Source organism: Chinchilla lanigera, unplaced genomic scaffold (assembly GCF_000276665.1).
Source record: "Chinchilla lanigera isolate Chin_1 unplaced genomic scaffold, ChiLan1.0 scaffold00032, whole genome shotgun sequence".
NCBI classification, from domain to species: Eukaryota; Metazoa; Chordata; class Mammalia; order Rodentia; family Chinchillidae; genus Chinchilla; species Chinchilla lanigera.
In genome coordinates, this window is record NW_004955433.1 from 4,326,275 (window position 1) to 4,345,066 (window position 18,792).

The window sequence follows — 18,792 nt, forward strand, 5'->3', positions numbered from 1 at the left end:
TCTCTCTCTCTTGGTTTCATTCAGATAATAGCCACCTATACCAGATACCACCAGGACTTCCTTTAGGTTAAAATGTACGTACAATTATCAGCTTTTCCTATCCCCAGGCATATACTCACAGAATTGATTATTCCTCTAAGAGCTTGAAATCCACCCTTGACAGGAAAAACTTGCTCCTTGGAGTCAGCAATTCTTTCAAGCTTCAGGAAAAGGAGGAAACGTAAATAAGGGGTGGGTGAGGCACAGTATTTTATAAACTTACATATAAAATTACTATGTTTTACTTATGTCCATCTAAAAGAACTCCTCACAGTTAATTCTCCAGGATGCCCTGTGGCAGGTCCAGGAGCTAAAGGATATGATATTAGCGTTATTTTAAATGTGCATTCATGAAATACTTAAGATCAGTCATGGCACCTGTACATGGGCATCTAGCTGCAAGTTCAAAAGGACAAAGAGCCCAAAAAGCTATTAATGAGACTCAGGAGTCTGAGCCATACTCAAGCAAAATTTTAAAGGTAAAATGATTTTGCGAGGGAAAAAATTAAACTCTCAAACCCCTATGAGAAAACAAGTAATTCTATAAGGAAAACTATTACACCTTTGCAAATGGATCTCCCAAGTCCTGTACAATTAAGAGTCAAATTTTAAATCAAAGTGAGATTTCTAAACACAGACTGTCATAATGATCTTATCCGTTGAGTTAAAGGACTATTCATATCATTTTAATATAAACGTTTATCTTATATTAATTCCCCAAGCTAAACAAAAGTTCACGAAATTAAGAGTTTTGTTTTAGTAAAATTCTGATATTGTTAAGAGAGTGCTCAAGAAATAAACCATTTTGATAGAAAATCTTCGTAAGTCATTACAAATTCTTATGAAAAGGATTTGTTAAACAATCCTTAAGGCAATTATGTGATCTGTAGTTTACAAATCTATTGTAACTCACCTGAGCTTGTTCAAAATCAAGGACACCAACACAGTAAACATTAGCCCCAAGTGACCTGGATAACTTTGCCTACAGAGCAATAGAGAAGGATACAAAAAAAGAGGAGGTAAAGGGGAGTGGGAGGGGAGGATGAAGCGAGAGGGGGAGAAGGAGAAAAGAAAAGTGGGGAGACAGGAAGGGAGAAGAGAGGGTTATTCAAATCTCAAGCTATACAGGCCAAGACACACAGTGAAGTTCATTAGTGGGGTATAAAGAAGTTTTCACTGAACACTCACCTCTTTCTCTGCATATGATGGCACCAGACCGTCCAACTTACCATCTGTCAGAGCAATTATGATACTGGAGGTTTTTGAGCCTCCTGCTTTCTGAATTTGTTCATTCGCCTAAAAATGAAGAATAATGATCCGACTCACAATTTAATTTTAACTTTTAACCAGCATGTTCCATCAAACTGAATTTTAAGTCTGACAAAATGAAAATATTACTGACTAGCTTTTAGTAAAGGGTATTTTTTGCTAACCATTTTATTTGAAATATGTACATATTCAGAAAACAGAGTAGTTGCTATTAGGTATGAAGTTATGGTTGACTAATACAAATATAATCACAGAGGAAGATGGGAAACTTAAGGGACAAAATTCACCCAAACTTTTCTTATCACCACAGTGAATAGTGTTTTCTACTAGTCTCATTCCTGGAATAACTAAGAATGTTTAAAAATTTGTGAAAATAAAAATGTACTACAAAATTAGAAGGCATTTTCTTCTATACTTACAAATGTAAAATAACTTACAAGCTTTAGTCCTTCGTGGATATAAGTCTCTCCTACTGGACTAACACGTTGTAAGTCTTCTAAACCTTTGTGGATTTTGCCTCTGAAAATAACATATTATAATATTAAACAAAAGGAAAATGAGGAAAGACCACAAGAAACACTTGTCAGAGAACATGACAATATTGCAGTTACAGCTCCTTCAGTAAAAAGTAGAGGATAGGGTGTGAGTCTGGAGAATAGGGAGTTTCTCCTGCTTTCTGTCATCTAATAATTATCTACTAATCCTGTATTCTATCAGAAAATAACAGTACTAAAAATGTCTTTAAAATCTAAGCATATTCCCAGCATTTTGAGCTGAGAAGAGATATCTTCAATCATATTTGTATGATTAGATGCGAAGGAGTAAAACATTTTCGCTGGTCCACAAAAATGCAAGAATTGAGTAGCTCAGTATCAAACTATTACAGAAATACTCACGTGCCTCCCTAAAAGTGGGAAAGTTTATTATCTGCAAATTCTTAAAGCAATTACCTAACCCTTACTTAGGGAAATTAAAATTTTTCTACTTTAGCCTTTTATGTGTCTATGTACATAGACACATAAAAGTGTGTATGAATACAACATGTCAAAACTAGTAAAAATATAATTAATGTTGTAAGAGTGTGTTTTAAATAGCGGGAAGAAATGAGGTATTTGCTATAATCTCATATGTATTTTAAAAGAAACTTCTTAATTATACTTTAATATCATGATGAAGTTTTTATCAGGTTCTCGGTCTCAAGAAGTTTCTAGAAAACACAAAACAACTTCCAGGTGATAAGCCTGACCTTCCACCTTCCCAGTTCAGTCACTTTTACCAATCCCTTCATATTTCTCTTTTAAAACATGGTTTAAAAATCCGCTGACTCTAAATCATTCTCTGATTTTCATTATACTCCCTTTTCTTTTTTTTCTTTTTTATTCTGTGAAAAAATAATACAAAATTTCATAACAAAGTGATAAGAGAATGACAATAGTTAATACATTGGGTCTTACCTTCAAAGCAGTTATTCAGAGTACAAAACATGGAAAAAGATTCTTACAGAAAAGAAACAGATAACGTAAAACTTTCCTTTCAACAAACTAAGATGAAACAGTAACATCGATGAAACAAATAAGCAAATATATTAAAATAATTTTGTAATAACTAAAGATACAATTTGGAGAAATATAGTCTTTGAATTTCTCCTGCTTCCTATTTATCTCTCTTTTAATTTGCTTTTTATTTACATATACGCTAGATATGTACTGGAGATATATTTATTCTAAGCTTTCTATTCATACCTATATTCAACCTCTACTATGATTTAATGAATTGTCTCTTAAAAACTTTCTTCTTTAAAATAATTTAACTAAATTATTTTATGTTTTTAGTTCTTAACTAGAATGGAAGGTTATAATGAGCTATTACCAAGTCCCTTATTTATGATATAGTCCCTTGCTCTGCACTTACTATAATATCTCTTGCAAAGTAAATGCTCAATTAAGTTTTTAATCTACAATAGAAAACACTATAATTCCACAGATGATGGAACAAATTACATAATTTATAAGCTTGTTTTATCTAAATAGTTTATGTTTGATATCTATGGAAACAACTTGGAACTGATTTTGTCAGTATGACAAAATGTAGATAAAAACCAAATATTTGGTGCTTCCCGGAAATGAGAAGCAGTGTGTCCGCAAGCATTAGTGTTTTCTGCCAAAAGGGAAATAAGAGAGACAACAGAAATCCAAGCTTAAGCATTCCTGTCGCAAACAACAAACTCACTGAGAGAGAAAGTAGGGAAGTAACACCTTTCACAATAGTACGGAAAAGAATGAAATACTTAGGAGTCAATGTAACAAAGGAAGTAAAAGATCTGTACACTGAACATTATAGTACTCTACAAAAGGAGATGGAAGAGGATATCAGAAAATGGAAAGATATCCTCTCCCTGCTCATGGATAGGAAGAAGCAACACTGTGAAAATTGCCATCCTCCCAAAACTGTTATACAGATTTAAAGCAATCCCAATCAAAATACCATTAGCATATGTCACAGATCTAGAGAAAACATTCCCAAAATTCATTTGGAACCAGAAGAGACCTAAAATAGCAAAGGTAATTCTGGGAAACAAAAGCAAGGCAGGAGGCATCACAATCTCTGACTTGAAACTATGCTACAGACTACCATGATAAAATCTGCATGGTACTGCCAAAAAACAGACCTGAGGATCAATGGAACCCATTAGAAGATACAGACACAACTATAAACACAATCAACCACCTTATCTTTGATGAAGGGACCAAACATGGAAGAAAGATAGCCTCTTTAATAAATGGTGCTGGAAAAACTGGCTTCCCACATGCCAAACACTAAAATTAGACCCATGTCTATCACTATGCACTATAATCAAAATAGATCAAAGATTTAAATATTGAAACAGAAACACTAAATCTACTAAAAGAGAAAGTAGGTAAAAATCTTGAAGACAAAGAGATAGGCAGAGAGTTCATGAACAAAACCCTAACTGCACAGGAAGTACTTCAAAGAATCAACAACTAGGATCTCGTCTTATTGAAAAGTTGCTGCACTTCAAAAGAAATCACCAACAGAGTGAAAAGAAAACCCAGATTGGGAAGTTCCTCAAAGGACTTCTATCTAGAACATACAAAGAACTGAAAAAAGTCAGGCGCCCCAAATTCAAAGACCCAGTTCAAAAGATTGGCTTGGCATCTGAGATGAATACACACTTCTCAGATGAAGAATTACAAATAGCAAAGAAATATATGCATATAAATGTTCACCATCACTGATCATTCAAGAAATGTAATTTAAAACAACACTGAGATTCCATCTCACCCCAGAAAGAGTGGCTATCATCAAGAAATTAACCAATAATAAATGCTGGAGGGGCTGTGGGGAAAAAGGAACCCTTCTCCACTGTTGGTGGGAGTGTAGACTGGTGAAACCACTGTGGAAATCAGTGTGGAGATTCCTCAAAAAACTAGGACTAGAGGTCCCATTCGACTCAGCTATTTCCCTCCTGGGTATTTTCCCAGAGGAATTGAAAAACATCATACCACAACAATATATTTGCACCTATTTTTATAGCAGCACAATTTGTAATAACTAAATTTTGGAAAGAACCCAAATGCCCATCAACTGAGGAATGGATAAAAAAGATGTGATTTTTTTTTATAATAGAGTACTACTCAGCTATAAAGAAGGATAACCTCAAGGCTTTTATTGGTAAATGGGTGCAACTTGAGACCATACTCATAAGTGAAATAAATCAGACTCACATGTATAAAAATCACATTGTCTCCCTATAGTAAGAAATTCAAAGAGTAAATAAGGTCCAAAATGTAAAATAGATACTGTGAAAAGGAAAGAAACTGCTCGAAAGGAAAAATGGGATGGGGGAAAGGAGAAAAGAAAATATATATATATGCACCAGATAGCTAAGATAATTATACTATTAACTTCTATTAGTTCATTGAAAGAAACGGTTTGTGCTTATATTGTCTGATTAATTCTGCATGCCTATATCTTGTAATCTAATCAACTACTCTGAAGATAACAATATGCAATATAATAATCACTGTTAGTTTCCTATTACCTTGTTTTGAAATTCTGAATCATTATTTTTATTGGTTTTTATTTTTGTTTTTTAAAATAAAACTTTAAAAAATAAAAAGAAACACAAGCTGAAGCAAACAGAATTTGCATGGCAAAAACAGCCTCCTCCACAAAGTTCAGACGAGTACCCCATGCGCTACTAGGGCAGGACAATACCTGCAGAGGACTGGGAGTGGGAGGACCTTGCCCAAGGTAGGACTGTGAGTCTGGGAAAAGCCGGCCTCTGTTCATTTACTTCAATGGAAGAGACAGAGCACTCCCTGTTTTCTATCCTTACTCACACCTGCCACCACGAGAGTCAGCTGCACTGAATCCATCCTTATGTTCGCAGCGGCAGCACCACAGGCAAGCGTTCCTCACCTGCAGCCAGTAACATCTGCACATGGACAACAGTACCGGTCCAACACAGCCTTGTACTGGACCCCTCCCCGGGTCACTACTCAAGCCGCCAGCCCTTTCTCAGTGATAAGCATCACTGGATAATGGGACACAAGACAGGATGGATGTTAGGCTTTCAAAAGATCCCAAGCCACTAAAAATAAATTCTAAGCCTCTCAATTAATAAACAGAGAAAGGTCCCAAGTTCAATTCCCGGTACCAAGAAAATAAACAGAAAAACAAAATGATGGAGTAAAGGATTAGAAACAACTTCTTCATTCACACTGTGATGCTAAAACTCTGAAAGGAAAGCCAGGAGAAAAATAAAGACAGGGGAGGGGAAGGGAATGGAGAGGGAGGGGGTGGCTGAAGTGGTTGTTATAGAAACAAGCTCAAACCCAGTATCATTTTAGAGCATCAGCTTCACTGAGTTCCGCTTTAATGTTTTATTGTCAACTACATGAGGTAGTGATATTGAAACTGCTTTACTATTTGTTGTGAAGCAGTTGGCAAGGGCACTGTCACGTAACATCCCCCACAAGGTCCACAGAAGTATCTTTGTCATCTCTCAGTACTGCTTTCCACTTCCTCTTTTCACTGTTTACAGCTACGTACACTTTTCTTACCCTGACTACGGGAAGCCCAAGGTAAATTTCTTGTTTGTTCACAAAATTCTGCTGAGTTCTTCTATTTATCAAATGGGTTCCTGCTCTTTTCCAAGATCCTAACTTTTCCTTTTTTTTTTTAATGTTCTGCAATATTATTATAGTCTGTGAAGCCTCAAATAATTTTTTGGAAATAGGCAGGATTTAAACAAATGAAATATTTTTTAAACATCTGCTTTTTAAATTGAAAACTTAGATGACAAAAGTCTACAATCAACTGGAGAAAGAAGAAAAGGGGAAGGAAGGAGGGAAAAGGAGAGAGAGCACAATCACACACTGACTCACTTTTTAAATCTATGAAACATTCACTGTTAGTATCTCTCAAATTCCTCTTCTGAAAAGGTAAGGAGAGAGATAAGGGAAATCTCAAAAAATTCTGATTTCATCCAGGATTTAGGAACCCTGATGGAAACTAATTTAAAAATCTTTCCCATGTTGTTGGAATTTCCTTTCCTTTACCTGTTTTGCCACTCATTCTATTTGAGGGGCTTGGGGTAAACGTAATCATCTCTTACCCCATAAATACAATTCCTGAGACGGTATGGATGGAGGTGAGCCCAGTTTGATAGGACACAGATTAATTCCAAGACAAACTTTGTTTCTTCATCTATGAAAACACCTCACTCTGGGGCGCATGCTAAGAGCTAAATTGTAGTTACCCTGTTGTCACTGTGGATCTTAGTCATTCCTCTGTTAGTATGGTAGTGTCCATCCAGTCTACTCTCTTCCTGATTCCAAGCAGAGCTCACACAGCAAAGTGAGGGTCAACTTTTGTTATGCAGAGATCAAAGGAGGGGGGAAAGGAAAGAAGAAGAGGAGGAAAAGAAAGCATTTCATTAAAACTCTGGTGAGGCACAGAGGACCTGGAAAGTAATTACAATCAGCCCTCTACAGCCACAGGCACCACCACATCAGCAGGTTCAACCAACCGCGCATTTAAATATGAAAAGAAAACATTCAACTTTACAGAACATGTGCAGAATTTCTGCATTATTCCCTAAATAATACAGTCTAACAACTCTCACATGATACTGATATTGTATTAGGTATTATTAGTAATCTAGAGATGATGTGAACTTCAAATTTACCCTTTAAAGCATATAGGATGACACATATAGATTTTATGGAAACACTATGCTGCTTTATAGTAGGGATTTGCACACACACGGATTTTTTGTATCTGCGGGTGGTCCCAGGGCAGATACTGAGGGCTGACTGTATACAGAAAGCCACATAATGAGGTAGGAAGACTCAGGCATTGATAAATCAGAGACGCGTTGTAAGTTTGTTGTGCAAATATTGCACTGCATAACCAGAAGAAGCTCTTTCATTTCCCTGAGCTCAGTTCCAATGCCTGCTTTGATTTTTGTTACACTAATATTTACAACATAATGTCCTTTGGTATCTTTGAGCATTCAGGAGGTTGTGAGTATCTATACAAGGGGTACTAAGAGGAGAAAAAGGCATTGCTCAAAGCACACCATCTTCATTTTCTCCTTTAGACTGCTGTGCTGCTCTTCTAGAAAACCAATAGATGGAGGCAGGCTGGATCTGAGGAGACAGGACAGCACGATGGTAAGATCCCAGGCCCTGTGGCCAAAGTGCTTGGCCTCAAATTCTACCGCCTCCACTTCTCAGGTATGTGAGCCTGGCAGGTCAGTAAAGAAAATACAAACACCAACTCCATAGATCATCATGAAAATCAAATGAGTTCCCTTACCAAAGTGTTAGGTAAAATGAGTATTAGTAGGTATTATTCCTCTGTCAAATGCTCTGTTGTAGAAAGCCTGAAGTCATCTGTCATGTAACACTCAATCCTTTCATTTTTCTGTTCTTCATTAAGCAATAAACACAATATACAGGTCAGAAGAACCTGGCCTAGTTTTGGTTCCAGAAGTGATTAGTTCTGTGATTTTGAGCAACTTATGTAGTCTCCATGGTCCTCCATTCTCTTGGTGTGCAAAACTTGGATAATGACAAGATGTGTATAACGAAGTTATACAAATTTAAGGACCGATTACAAGAGTGCATGGCACATAAGCATGTAACAATCATTATTGTTTGTATTTATGCACTGTAGTCTTGCTTCTTATTCCACTGAAAAGAATTTAAGTATGAATTATCTATCAGTATAGTCAGTTTGCACATCTTACTTAAAAATTATCCTTTTATTAGTCCTTCATAAAACTCATAGGATTTTAACACTTCAAGTCAAACAAAGGAGTTGAATATAAATGATCTCAAAATATGTCTCTTTTATACTACAAATTTTAAAATACTAAGGAAATTGTCATCATCTCTAATAAAACTTTCTGTATTTACACTGTAGTAGCAAAGTATTTCTATACATGCTCAAGTCATAAATCCTTCTAAGTTGGAATTTAACAAAGTATTCAGATAGGGAAAAGAAAACCCAGATCATGAAAAGGAAATGAACTAATTTATTCTAACCTTCCTCATGAAAAAAGTGATAATCTTAAAATAAAAGTAAAAAAAGAATAAACTCTTATGACTAATAAATGGATATTATTTTCTATAAAAGAAAAAGAAAAGCAAATTAATAAATAAAAGTAAAGGACATCTGTCCTTTAAATTTTGCTAAGATGGGTTACTTGATTGCAAGAAAACCTAAAAACTAATGCAAAAATTCTCAATCTTATTTGAAATTTTGGATTATGTGTTTTTACTCTAAATTGGTATATTTAACTCATAAAGAGATTCACCACACAGTTTTACTAATAGTTTTCATATAAACTAAGGTAGGTAATTTCCAAATACAATTTCTGTCAATGCTTTCACAAGAGTGGGGACGTAGGTCGTGCTGACACCTGACACTTCAGCTTCCCATTTCTGTCTTTATCACGCAATGGTGCATGAAAAAGCACCCCCCATACTTAAGTGGCTTAGACAGCAATAATTTTCCTCTCTCTCACAATCCTGTGGGCAGACAGGGCTCAGCCAGCAGGTTTCTCTGCCCCATGTGACGTTACTTGGTGCTCAGTTTAGAGGCTGGCTGTTGGTCTTAGGAGCTCTGCGAGGGCTGCTGGATCGAGTACCTTGTTTCTCTTCCTTCTGACCTCCACAGCTCGCTTACACCTCTCCTGGCAGCATGAAGCCTGTGGTCTGAGAACCAGTCTCCAATATTCTCAAGGTTTGGAGTCAAATGTTTAAAAACATCACTTCTCTCCTCTCCTAGTGCCAAGCAGTAATGGGGAGTCAGCCAGATTCAAACTTTATGTCTTGGTAGGAGAACAAACACATATGCAGTGCTAAGGAATATGTCTTTGTAGCTCATTGGTCCACCCTCTGCACTCTGACTCTCTTTTCTGAGTCATCTTTCCTGGTACACAATAGTTCACATTTTAACTATTTTCTGACTATAGGAAGTTGAGGGCCCAGAAGTGTCAGTTTTGGAACAACTCTCCAAGGTGGTGGTCCTGGGTCCAAAAATATCTGCTCAGTAAGTGCCCTGCACTTTAGAGAACTTTTCTCTAACTTAAGGTGCATTTACTAGTACTCAGCGCAAACTTTACTACTACCATACCAGCTGCACTTCGCATATTTTTACGCCATTTCCCTACTTGACCATTAGCACTGACCCTTGCCTTTTACCACATCTGCCTGCCAGGTCTGTCTCCCAGGACTAAGTAACACTGACTTAACAGTAATTTTCTAAGGCAAACTCATAAAGCACATGTAAGAGTTCACTGAAAGTAACTATTAGCATATCTGTCACTAAAATTTGAGCTATGGTCATGCCCAGACCTCTGGGGGTTAGCAAAACTGTGGTTGAAATATGCTTTTCTAAATAGGACGATTTACTTCCCTAATTGATTTTTCTCCCTAACTAACCCAGCTATGGTCATTGTTTTTAGTTTATAAGAACAGAGTAAATGTACAGGAAGACCATGAATCATGACAAATTCTGATTAATGTGAAAACTGCAGATGAGTAACCAGGAAGTCTGGTTATTTAACACACTGGATAAATGCTCACGCTTAACCTCATATCAGAGTGTCAATCTTGGCTTCAACCGTTGAGCTGTGCCACTGTGAGTTCCCCTGACTTCCTCAAACTTCTGTTAGCATGCTGGCACATGGTGATGCAAACTATGACGATGGTGTACACTGAAAACCTCCTTGGCCTCCTTCCTACCTAGTCATCAAAGCAGCATGAAAAGAAACAGGAAAAAAAGAACTGGAAAAATTACAGATATGAACTATTGAAAAGTAGGCAACTGACCCAGTCCAGGGCTGTTCCATAGATGTGAACACGAAGCCTTCCAGGACTCCTGAAGCAAGAGCCTCAGTCCTTAATGTCTTTTCTTTTCAACCCTTGAATTCTATTCTGATTCCAAGTAGAGTCTCTAATGTGCTTAAGGTTTGGAGTCCGATGCTCAAAAACATCACTTCTCTCCTCTCCTAGCGCCAAGCAGTAATGGGGAGGCAGCCACCGCAGTCTGTGACTACAGAATAGGTCAGGAACATTCCTTTTTAATTTCAGCATTTAAGTTTTGTTTGTTTTTTTTTTTTTTTTTTTGGTAAGAGGAATCAAACTCAGGACTTTGCACTTGCCAAGCAGGCACTTGTGCTGTTAAGCTATATCCTCAGCCTTTGTTTAAATTTTTTATGGATTCCTACTGAAATAAAATAAAACAACATAGATATATAAAAAGTTAAACTCTGGGGCTAGGGGTTAAACTACAGTGGTAGAATGTTTGTCTGTGTGAGGCCCTGGGTTCAATCTCCAGCACCACCGAAAAAGAAGAAAAAACTCAAACCTTAAAGTATGAGAGCTCTGCCCAGGTTCAGTCTCAGGCCTAGGTCAGCAGCACTGTTAAAGGCTCACTGCTTATCTCTCAGCTTCTTTCCATGCATTCTTGGAATGCATGATCACACACACAAACACCACATAAACAGTTAAGGATTTAGTTTTGTTTAAATTTTACAAAAACAAAAATCATGCTGTGTCCTGCAACTTGCTTTTTTGGCTAAATATATCTTGTATATACTTTTATGTCAACACACATGCATTTTCCAGTTTTTGAATGACTACACAGTATCCCATAATATACAGAGATTCTAATTTTATTGTGGTATCATAAACTGATAAGTGTTTAAAATGATTACAGTTTTTCACTATTCTGAGCAATGCTGCAGTATCTACTTTTATTAATATACCTCTCCTTGCAAGCTGGTACCAGTATTTCAGTAGGACACAGTCCTATAAAGCAGAATTCCTGGGTAAAAACTTTCCAGACTTTTATAGATACCTACAAATTTCCTTCCAAATGGAAGTGTCAATTTATAAGACACCAGTGGTGTATAAAGAACTACTTTCGCACAAGTAATTTTAAGGAATTAGAAAAAAAATCTCTTTCAAATAAACAGAAATATGCATATAGTTTAAATAAACCTCCTGCCTGTAATTTCTTAAAAGTGTGCCTAAGGACTATTTTTTTTCTAAAGAATTGACTACTGTGTCCAGGTTTAACAGTTATAATCCTTTCTAATTCCTAGGCAGGTACATGTATTGAAAAGGAAGCTGGGAATGTTTGCAACTGGTGTGTACAGACAGGAGTGAGAAGAGTAGCAAATATGTCACCATTTACCACGTAGCTAAATTAGAAACATAATCTGTGATGAAAGTGACTCAAATTCTGGAGCTAGAAGAACTCCATCATTCATTCTTCAAATATCTACTGAGCCTTTGCCATTCACCAGGCCTTGTTTTAGGTGTTGGGCTATGTAAGTATTTACACTAGGGCCATGGAGACACAAATAAACTGATTAATTAACAGATTAATTTCAAAAGGTGATAACCAAATAGAGTTTGGTAAGAGATACTGAGAAGAGTGGGTGCCTTTAAGACGGAAGAGTGGGTAGCCAGGAAAGGCTTCTCAGAAGAGGTGACGTGTGAGATGAGCTATAACAAGAATGTGCCAGCCCAGGGAAGACCAAGCGCAGAGAAATGGCCAGGATTCCAATGTGCAAACAGTTTGGTCTGTCCGGGGCATGACAAAAAAGGCCAGTGGGGCTAAACTATGCGATGCCATGTTGTAGGAGAAGATGAAGCAGGGTGCTCAGGTGGTCTCTGAGACCATTCAGAGGCACTGCTTTCCATTCTAAGCCATTAGACTGAAGCGTGAGAGTGGTACGGTCTGATTTCAACTTTTAAAAGATCATTCTGGTTAATATACTGCTTGCCACTTGTAAGGTGCATGTCCTTGGACAAGCTACATTACTTTGCTTAGCTTCAGTTTCCTCATTTTGTACAACTGAGATAATAACATTATCTATTACCTGGAGGTGACAAGAGGATTAACTGAAGCTAGGAATAGAAAGTACTCTACACACTGCCTGGCACACAATCATTGTTCAGCCAATGTTCGACTAAATCACAGCAGTGTTCAAATAAAATTAGAACTCAACGTAATTCCCTGGTCCTGTTTATGCAACTAATAACTAAAACTATCCATGAAGTAGCCTTCATTCCGTATTTTCTAATAACGAGAGACTGGATACTTTCATATTTAACCAACGCTTGGCATTTTTCTGTTCTCTGACCCAATAATACAGTTGTGAGCTATTTACATATATGATCACACCACTCCATGCACATACCCGTTACTTGTTTTCATGTTACTCCCAGATCCCATACATCAGGAAGGAAGGCAGACAGGTAAGTAAGCAGAAGCATAGACTAACAGACAGAAGGAAAACCAAACTCTTTGGGGAGATGAGAAAAGGAGGAAGTGCTTCAAGTTGAAGTATTTAACAGAATAACTTTTAAAAATAATGAACATGCAAAATGTATGACAAAAAACTTCATTCCATGTTTAATGTTTCAGTTGAGCATTGACCTGATGTCACACACCATGCTGAAAACCTCCCACCATGCGTTCCTACCGCGAGGACTCTCTGCCTCCCACTCTTGCTTCATCTGGACAGAAACTCTTTAGCAACATAGTGAAAACCATGAAAGAACTACTTCTCAGATTTACCAAGATAGTGAAGAACGTGAGTGATACGAGGCAAAATTGTGAAACCTCCTGTATTTTCCTTGGCTCAAATGCTGCTTTTCAGATCAGGTACTCAGATCTGTTTATAAGATATCAGGATATCAGGGAAGTTTACGCACAGGATTCCAACATTTAGGCTCTAAAACAAAGATCCACGAGAGTTGTGCAAACATTTGTCCAGTGGTCTGGCATCTAAATATGCAAATTGTTTCTAGACACTTAAAATTGTGTAATGGAAGAAAACTGATCTTATATCCAGATATAGAGGACTATCAGCATTTGAGAAAATATTGCAGGAATGAATAAATTTTGTAAAAGAATAAATTGGGAGAAAATAATGTATTTTATTGGAGATTGTCCCATGACATATATACAAAGCACTTTTCTATGCATCATCTTAGTTTTGACCATCCCAATAACTTTCTAAAAAAAAAAAATAATGTTATGTCTGTACTTTAAGACAGAAACACTAACATACTAAGTAGATGATTTGCTACAAAGTCTCCAAACCACTCAGTAGCAAACCTAAAACTCTTACTCTGGCTTTCTCAGTAATTTTCTGCCACTCCAAAGTAATTCAACATGCCACAAATACTGAAATTCATTAAAACTGAAAGTATTTCCATTATGAAAGAAAAAGAAAGCCAAGTATGTATAAGCAACACAACTAAAATTCCTCCTGGAATATTATAAGTCCTTTCAAAGCAGGACAGTATTAACTTTCTATAAGCATAATTCTCTGATGATTAAAATAATCCGTATTCCCTACCTCCAGACATGAATAGTTACTACTAATAATAAAGCTTTTATATCTTGAATATTGATATACTAAAATCTGTCCTACAATCTTTACATCATGAACTTCAAATCTTTCAAAAATCTTACGAGGTCCGTATTAATTAGCATCATCACAGCATAGGAAAAACTGCAGCATAAAGAGGTTAAGCAAGGGGCTGGGGATTTAGCTCAGCGGCAAAAGCGCCTGCCTGGCAAGCACAAGGTTCATAAGTTCGGTTCCCGGTACCGGAGAAAAACCAAAAAAAAAAAAAAAAAAGAAAAGAGGTTAAGCAATTTGTCCTTGGCCATTTGGCTAGCAAACTGGAAAACCAGGATTTCTACTCAGGTAGACTTGAGTGCAACATAATGATGTCTCTTGAAGAAGACACCTCTTTTTCCACTCATTTCAGCACCCCCATGGGGTTCAACTACCAAAAAACACAAACTCTAGAGTACAGATTTAAACCTTTTCCATGCCCAACTACGCAATACCAGTCTGGGATACTCCATCTTCAAATGCGGGAGGACCCATATGCAAAGTGCCTAGCAGAGAACCTGGCACAATATATGTAGCTGTCAATTACAGAGACTTTTATGTGTCTGACATTATGCTAAGTGCTTTTCTACATATATATGCATGCTATAAATGTGAAAATTGTTCATTTTTTCTTGATATGTTGGATCCAAACCTGTTTCTTTGGAAAGTAAGCTGGGCAGTGGAGAAAATTTCTTTTCACAAAGGCATAACAGTGCTAAGCTTTATAACAGTAGGCACAGAAAACTGCTGCACACAAGACGTAAGGAATTAGTATTGCTCTGATACTGGAACAGAAAGTAAAGCGACAAAGTATTAATGGGAAGTTTGATGTCCTAACCTAAATTCATCACCTGCACAAAGATTTCCTCTTCAAGGCAAAGAAAACTTAACAAAGAAAAGAGAAGGATATATATATTTTTTTTCTAAATAAAATCAGCAAATTATAAGTAAGTTCTCTTCTTGAGCCTCTTTAAATATTACATAAATCCATTTGCATTGACTCTTACCAAAAAACCAGTATCCACATGTAACTTTTCAGAAATCCACATATCATACAAAGCAAAGCAAATTAATCTCCTTTGCTACAACTACAGATTTGAGAATCTGATTTCAAAATAATATTAACTCATTCATTTGTTCAGCAGGAATTCATTAAGCAAAACCTGACGTACTTTGTGTTAGATGCTGCTGCAGCATCTAACACAAAAATGAAAAGAACAGCTCTCTTTTGGCTATATAATTCATAATCTAGGAAGCAAATCTGATCCAGAGGGAGATATGTCAGTGACCACAAATATCTTCCCATATATGATGAAATGATATAGAAACGACTACCAGAAATACTATGCATGGGCTTGGCTTAAGAAAAGCCACAACTTGTAAAGGCATTAAGGAGATTATATACAGCATATGTTCCTGTATAAATATATGTGTGTTCCTTTATAAAGTTGAATACATTCAGCATCATGGGACCTCAAAGAAAGACCAGAAAGCCAGGATGTCTGCTGAATCTAGTAAATTACCCAAATAGATCCATACATTTCTCCTACCCAATCATCTTTTAAATTCCTGTTTGACTAACATATTATATCTAAACAAGAAAAATGTGGATCTACTTAGAGTAACACAGAAGAGGAAGGGCTAGAGGTAACTAAGGCAGGGATCTAAGTTTCCTCGCACCTCCTCCAGCCAATGCGAATGACAGCTGGCTTTCAGATTATGTACTCTTTTCACCTATTGTTCATACCTCCTTTCCCTTCTATGAGTATAGAGAACTGAACTGTCTGGCATTTGCCTGATTCCACTGAGAGGCCTGATCACCACCTGAAAATATGAATCACACCTTTAAGATTCATCTCTCCTTAAAAGCCCGCACGGAAAAGATAATGCACTAACCTGTCTCCAGTTAATGGCAAAATAATGGATGCTTGAGAAGAAAACACAATGAAAGATAATCTCATTTCGGGGCTGCAAAATAAGAAAAGAGGCACTTAATACAATTTTTAAAGATCTATTGATACAATACAGACATATAGCTAGAGAGTCTCATTTAAAACTGGTCTCACTAAATGGCCCAGGCTTCTTTTCAGTGAAACTCCCTAAGCAGATTCACAACTCTGCTTAGCGTTATTGTAGAAGTCATTTTGGATTTAGTCAATGCTTCTGGGACTCAAACGCTCCTCCAGGATGCACAAGGGCTTGCGTTTAGAAAGAGACGAACTGGAAAGACTAATTCTAGGCAGACGAAAAGTTCTTTCATAGAAAACACTTCCGGGCATTACTGTTTTCCTTCCTACTCTACCCTTAAGGGAGGCCAGTCCCTTCTGAGTGAAGACCACTGGCCATGCTTAGGGCTACAGAGCAGCCAGTCTGACCTAATGACCAAAGCTATGATGAGAATCCATACCAAGCTCATCCTGAAGTAAGAATACTTAAGGTGTCATGGAAAACATAAAAGAAACTACATCACTTTTTGATCAGGCATTTTCTCTTTTCCACTTTCAAACAACATATTTCCAGTCCGCAATAACTGCCCGACTCTGCTACATCTTTCAGGCTTTAGGTACAAATCTCACAAAATGGTTTTCTCTCTTGGGCATTCTATGCAACTATTACCAAGATCTGAACCTCAAGATAGGAAACAACGATCTACAAACTGCAACTCTCTCCAGTAATCACCCCTTATTCAATTCCTACAATATATATTTAACTCCTAATTCAGCAGCTAAAATTGAGCCAGGGAACTATATACGACAGAGTTCTAACTTGCCAAGCACACCAAGTGAGTAAGAGTCTCACTTTCTTCAAATGTTACATTGAAATGATCCATCGCTTTAGATCAAAACTACGTGACACTTGCTGTACACTGTAGGATTAAATCAGAAAATTTATAAACAACTGTCTGTTCTGCTTTGACATTTAAGGATATAGGGTCTTGTTTATTTTTCCTTCCTAGACAGTTTTACATCAGACCCTGTCCAGAAATGAGAATGCAATACTTGGCTTCTTAAGCAGGGCCTGATGATTGAACATGGACAGGCATACATTTTTATAGGGATAACTTTACTGCTGCCAATAACTGAAAGCAAGGATTGCCTAGGCCTCTACAGATTGTTTGAAGTTACTTGCAACATGACTTTCAAAATGTTTTGATCATCCAAGCCTGTTTTACAGAAAACATTTGGGCTAACAAGACTGAAAGAAGCAATATTTAATGATACAGTTCCTATTCATGTCCTTTCCATTATCTTGATAAACTTACATTTATTTGCTCATGGCAATTTTTTCTTTGAGAAAGAAAGGCCTCAAACGTCTGGTTTCCTGGGATTATTTTTAAATAGGAGATGCCACTAATTTCTAGTTACCTCTAAATAAGAGAGTAAGCTGGATTTCAGAGCAGTAATGCTTTTTATAGGAGAGGAAACCAGTCTTCCCTAGTGAAGCTCACTGCATATATAGAACAGTTAAATCTTAAAACAGCCACACACCCACACATTGTGTAAACACGAGTCATTTCTTAAAACACACAAGCGCTTTTCCTGGGCCTGGTTATTAACACATGTTCACTTGAAGTTTTCCAACACTTTTTTCTTTGAAATGAAGACTTCTACAAGCTAAGCATCATGTGGATGGAAAATATATTATGGATACTATTAGGGTAAAATTTGTTTTTTGTGATAAATTATGAGAAAGCATAACTGAAATTCAAAACAGATGAAGATTTAGAAAGGAAAAGACATTTGGAATCGGATTTGAAGATGCTTCCTCAACGTGAGCCAAGTTTCTGGAATCCAGATGAAAGAAACCCTCAAGGGCCCAGCGGCTGTCCTGACAACATCTTGTGTGCACTGCCCACCTGGAAATCTCAACAGTCAACATTTCAGTAGAGGTTCTCTCCTGCAAAAAGTTTCAGGGGAGGGGAACCCCTACAGTCTGCGCCCTTCCCATTGCCAAGAAAAGTAAAGTGGGGGACAATACCTCACAAATCTCTCTGTAAGTTGCTGGACAAAACCGTAAATTTCAATCCAGTTATTTGCCACACTCCCGGATCTGAAAAATGAGACAGAACTCATCAGAGAAAAAGGACAGACAGTGCTGACACGCAAACATTTCTGCAGTCCCGCGAAGGCGGGGAATTCGCACAGTCACAGCGCCCTGAGCTGGAACTTGGGTGCCTGAGTGCCAGTCGTCCGCGCATCCCGGGGCCTCAGCCTGCGAACCGGCCCGAGTGGGACCCAGCTTTTCAAAACAAACACGCAGGCTGTCTCTCGCAGGAAACGCAACCACAGCGGGTTTGTCAAAGCTTTTCCTGGCTCCTGGGAAAGTTCTGCGATCGGGATACGATCCGGCAGGGCACGGTAAGGACGGAGGCGCCGAGGCGGGGCCCCCGCTGAGTCCCGGGGAACAATGCTTCCCGGGTGGCCGCACCGTGCTTCCCAACAGACCCGACGGGCGGGCGGCGAAATCCTCTCCCCGAGGCCGAGCAGCCCGGGCCGCCCGCCACCTCCTGGCTCCCGCCCGCG

At 37.7% G+C, this 18,792-nt stretch overlaps 1 protein-coding gene across 1 annotated transcript in view; it reads right to left on the minus strand.

Moving 5' to 3' along the window:
- Antxr2 (anthrax toxin receptor 2) overlaps positions 1–18,792 on the minus strand; it is a gene marked incomplete in the record, with an annotated part of 132,883 nt that overhangs the window by 113,546 nt on the left and 545 nt on the right. Inside the window, 6 exon segments of the mRNA XM_005388217.2 lie at positions 120–200; positions 953–1,021; positions 1,228–1,335; positions 1,746–1,827; positions 16,166–16,237; positions 18,248–18,319. Of these exon segments, the coding sequence (XP_005388274.2) occupies positions 120–200; positions 953–1,021; positions 1,228–1,335; positions 1,746–1,827; positions 16,166–16,237; positions 18,248–18,319 (484 nt within the window).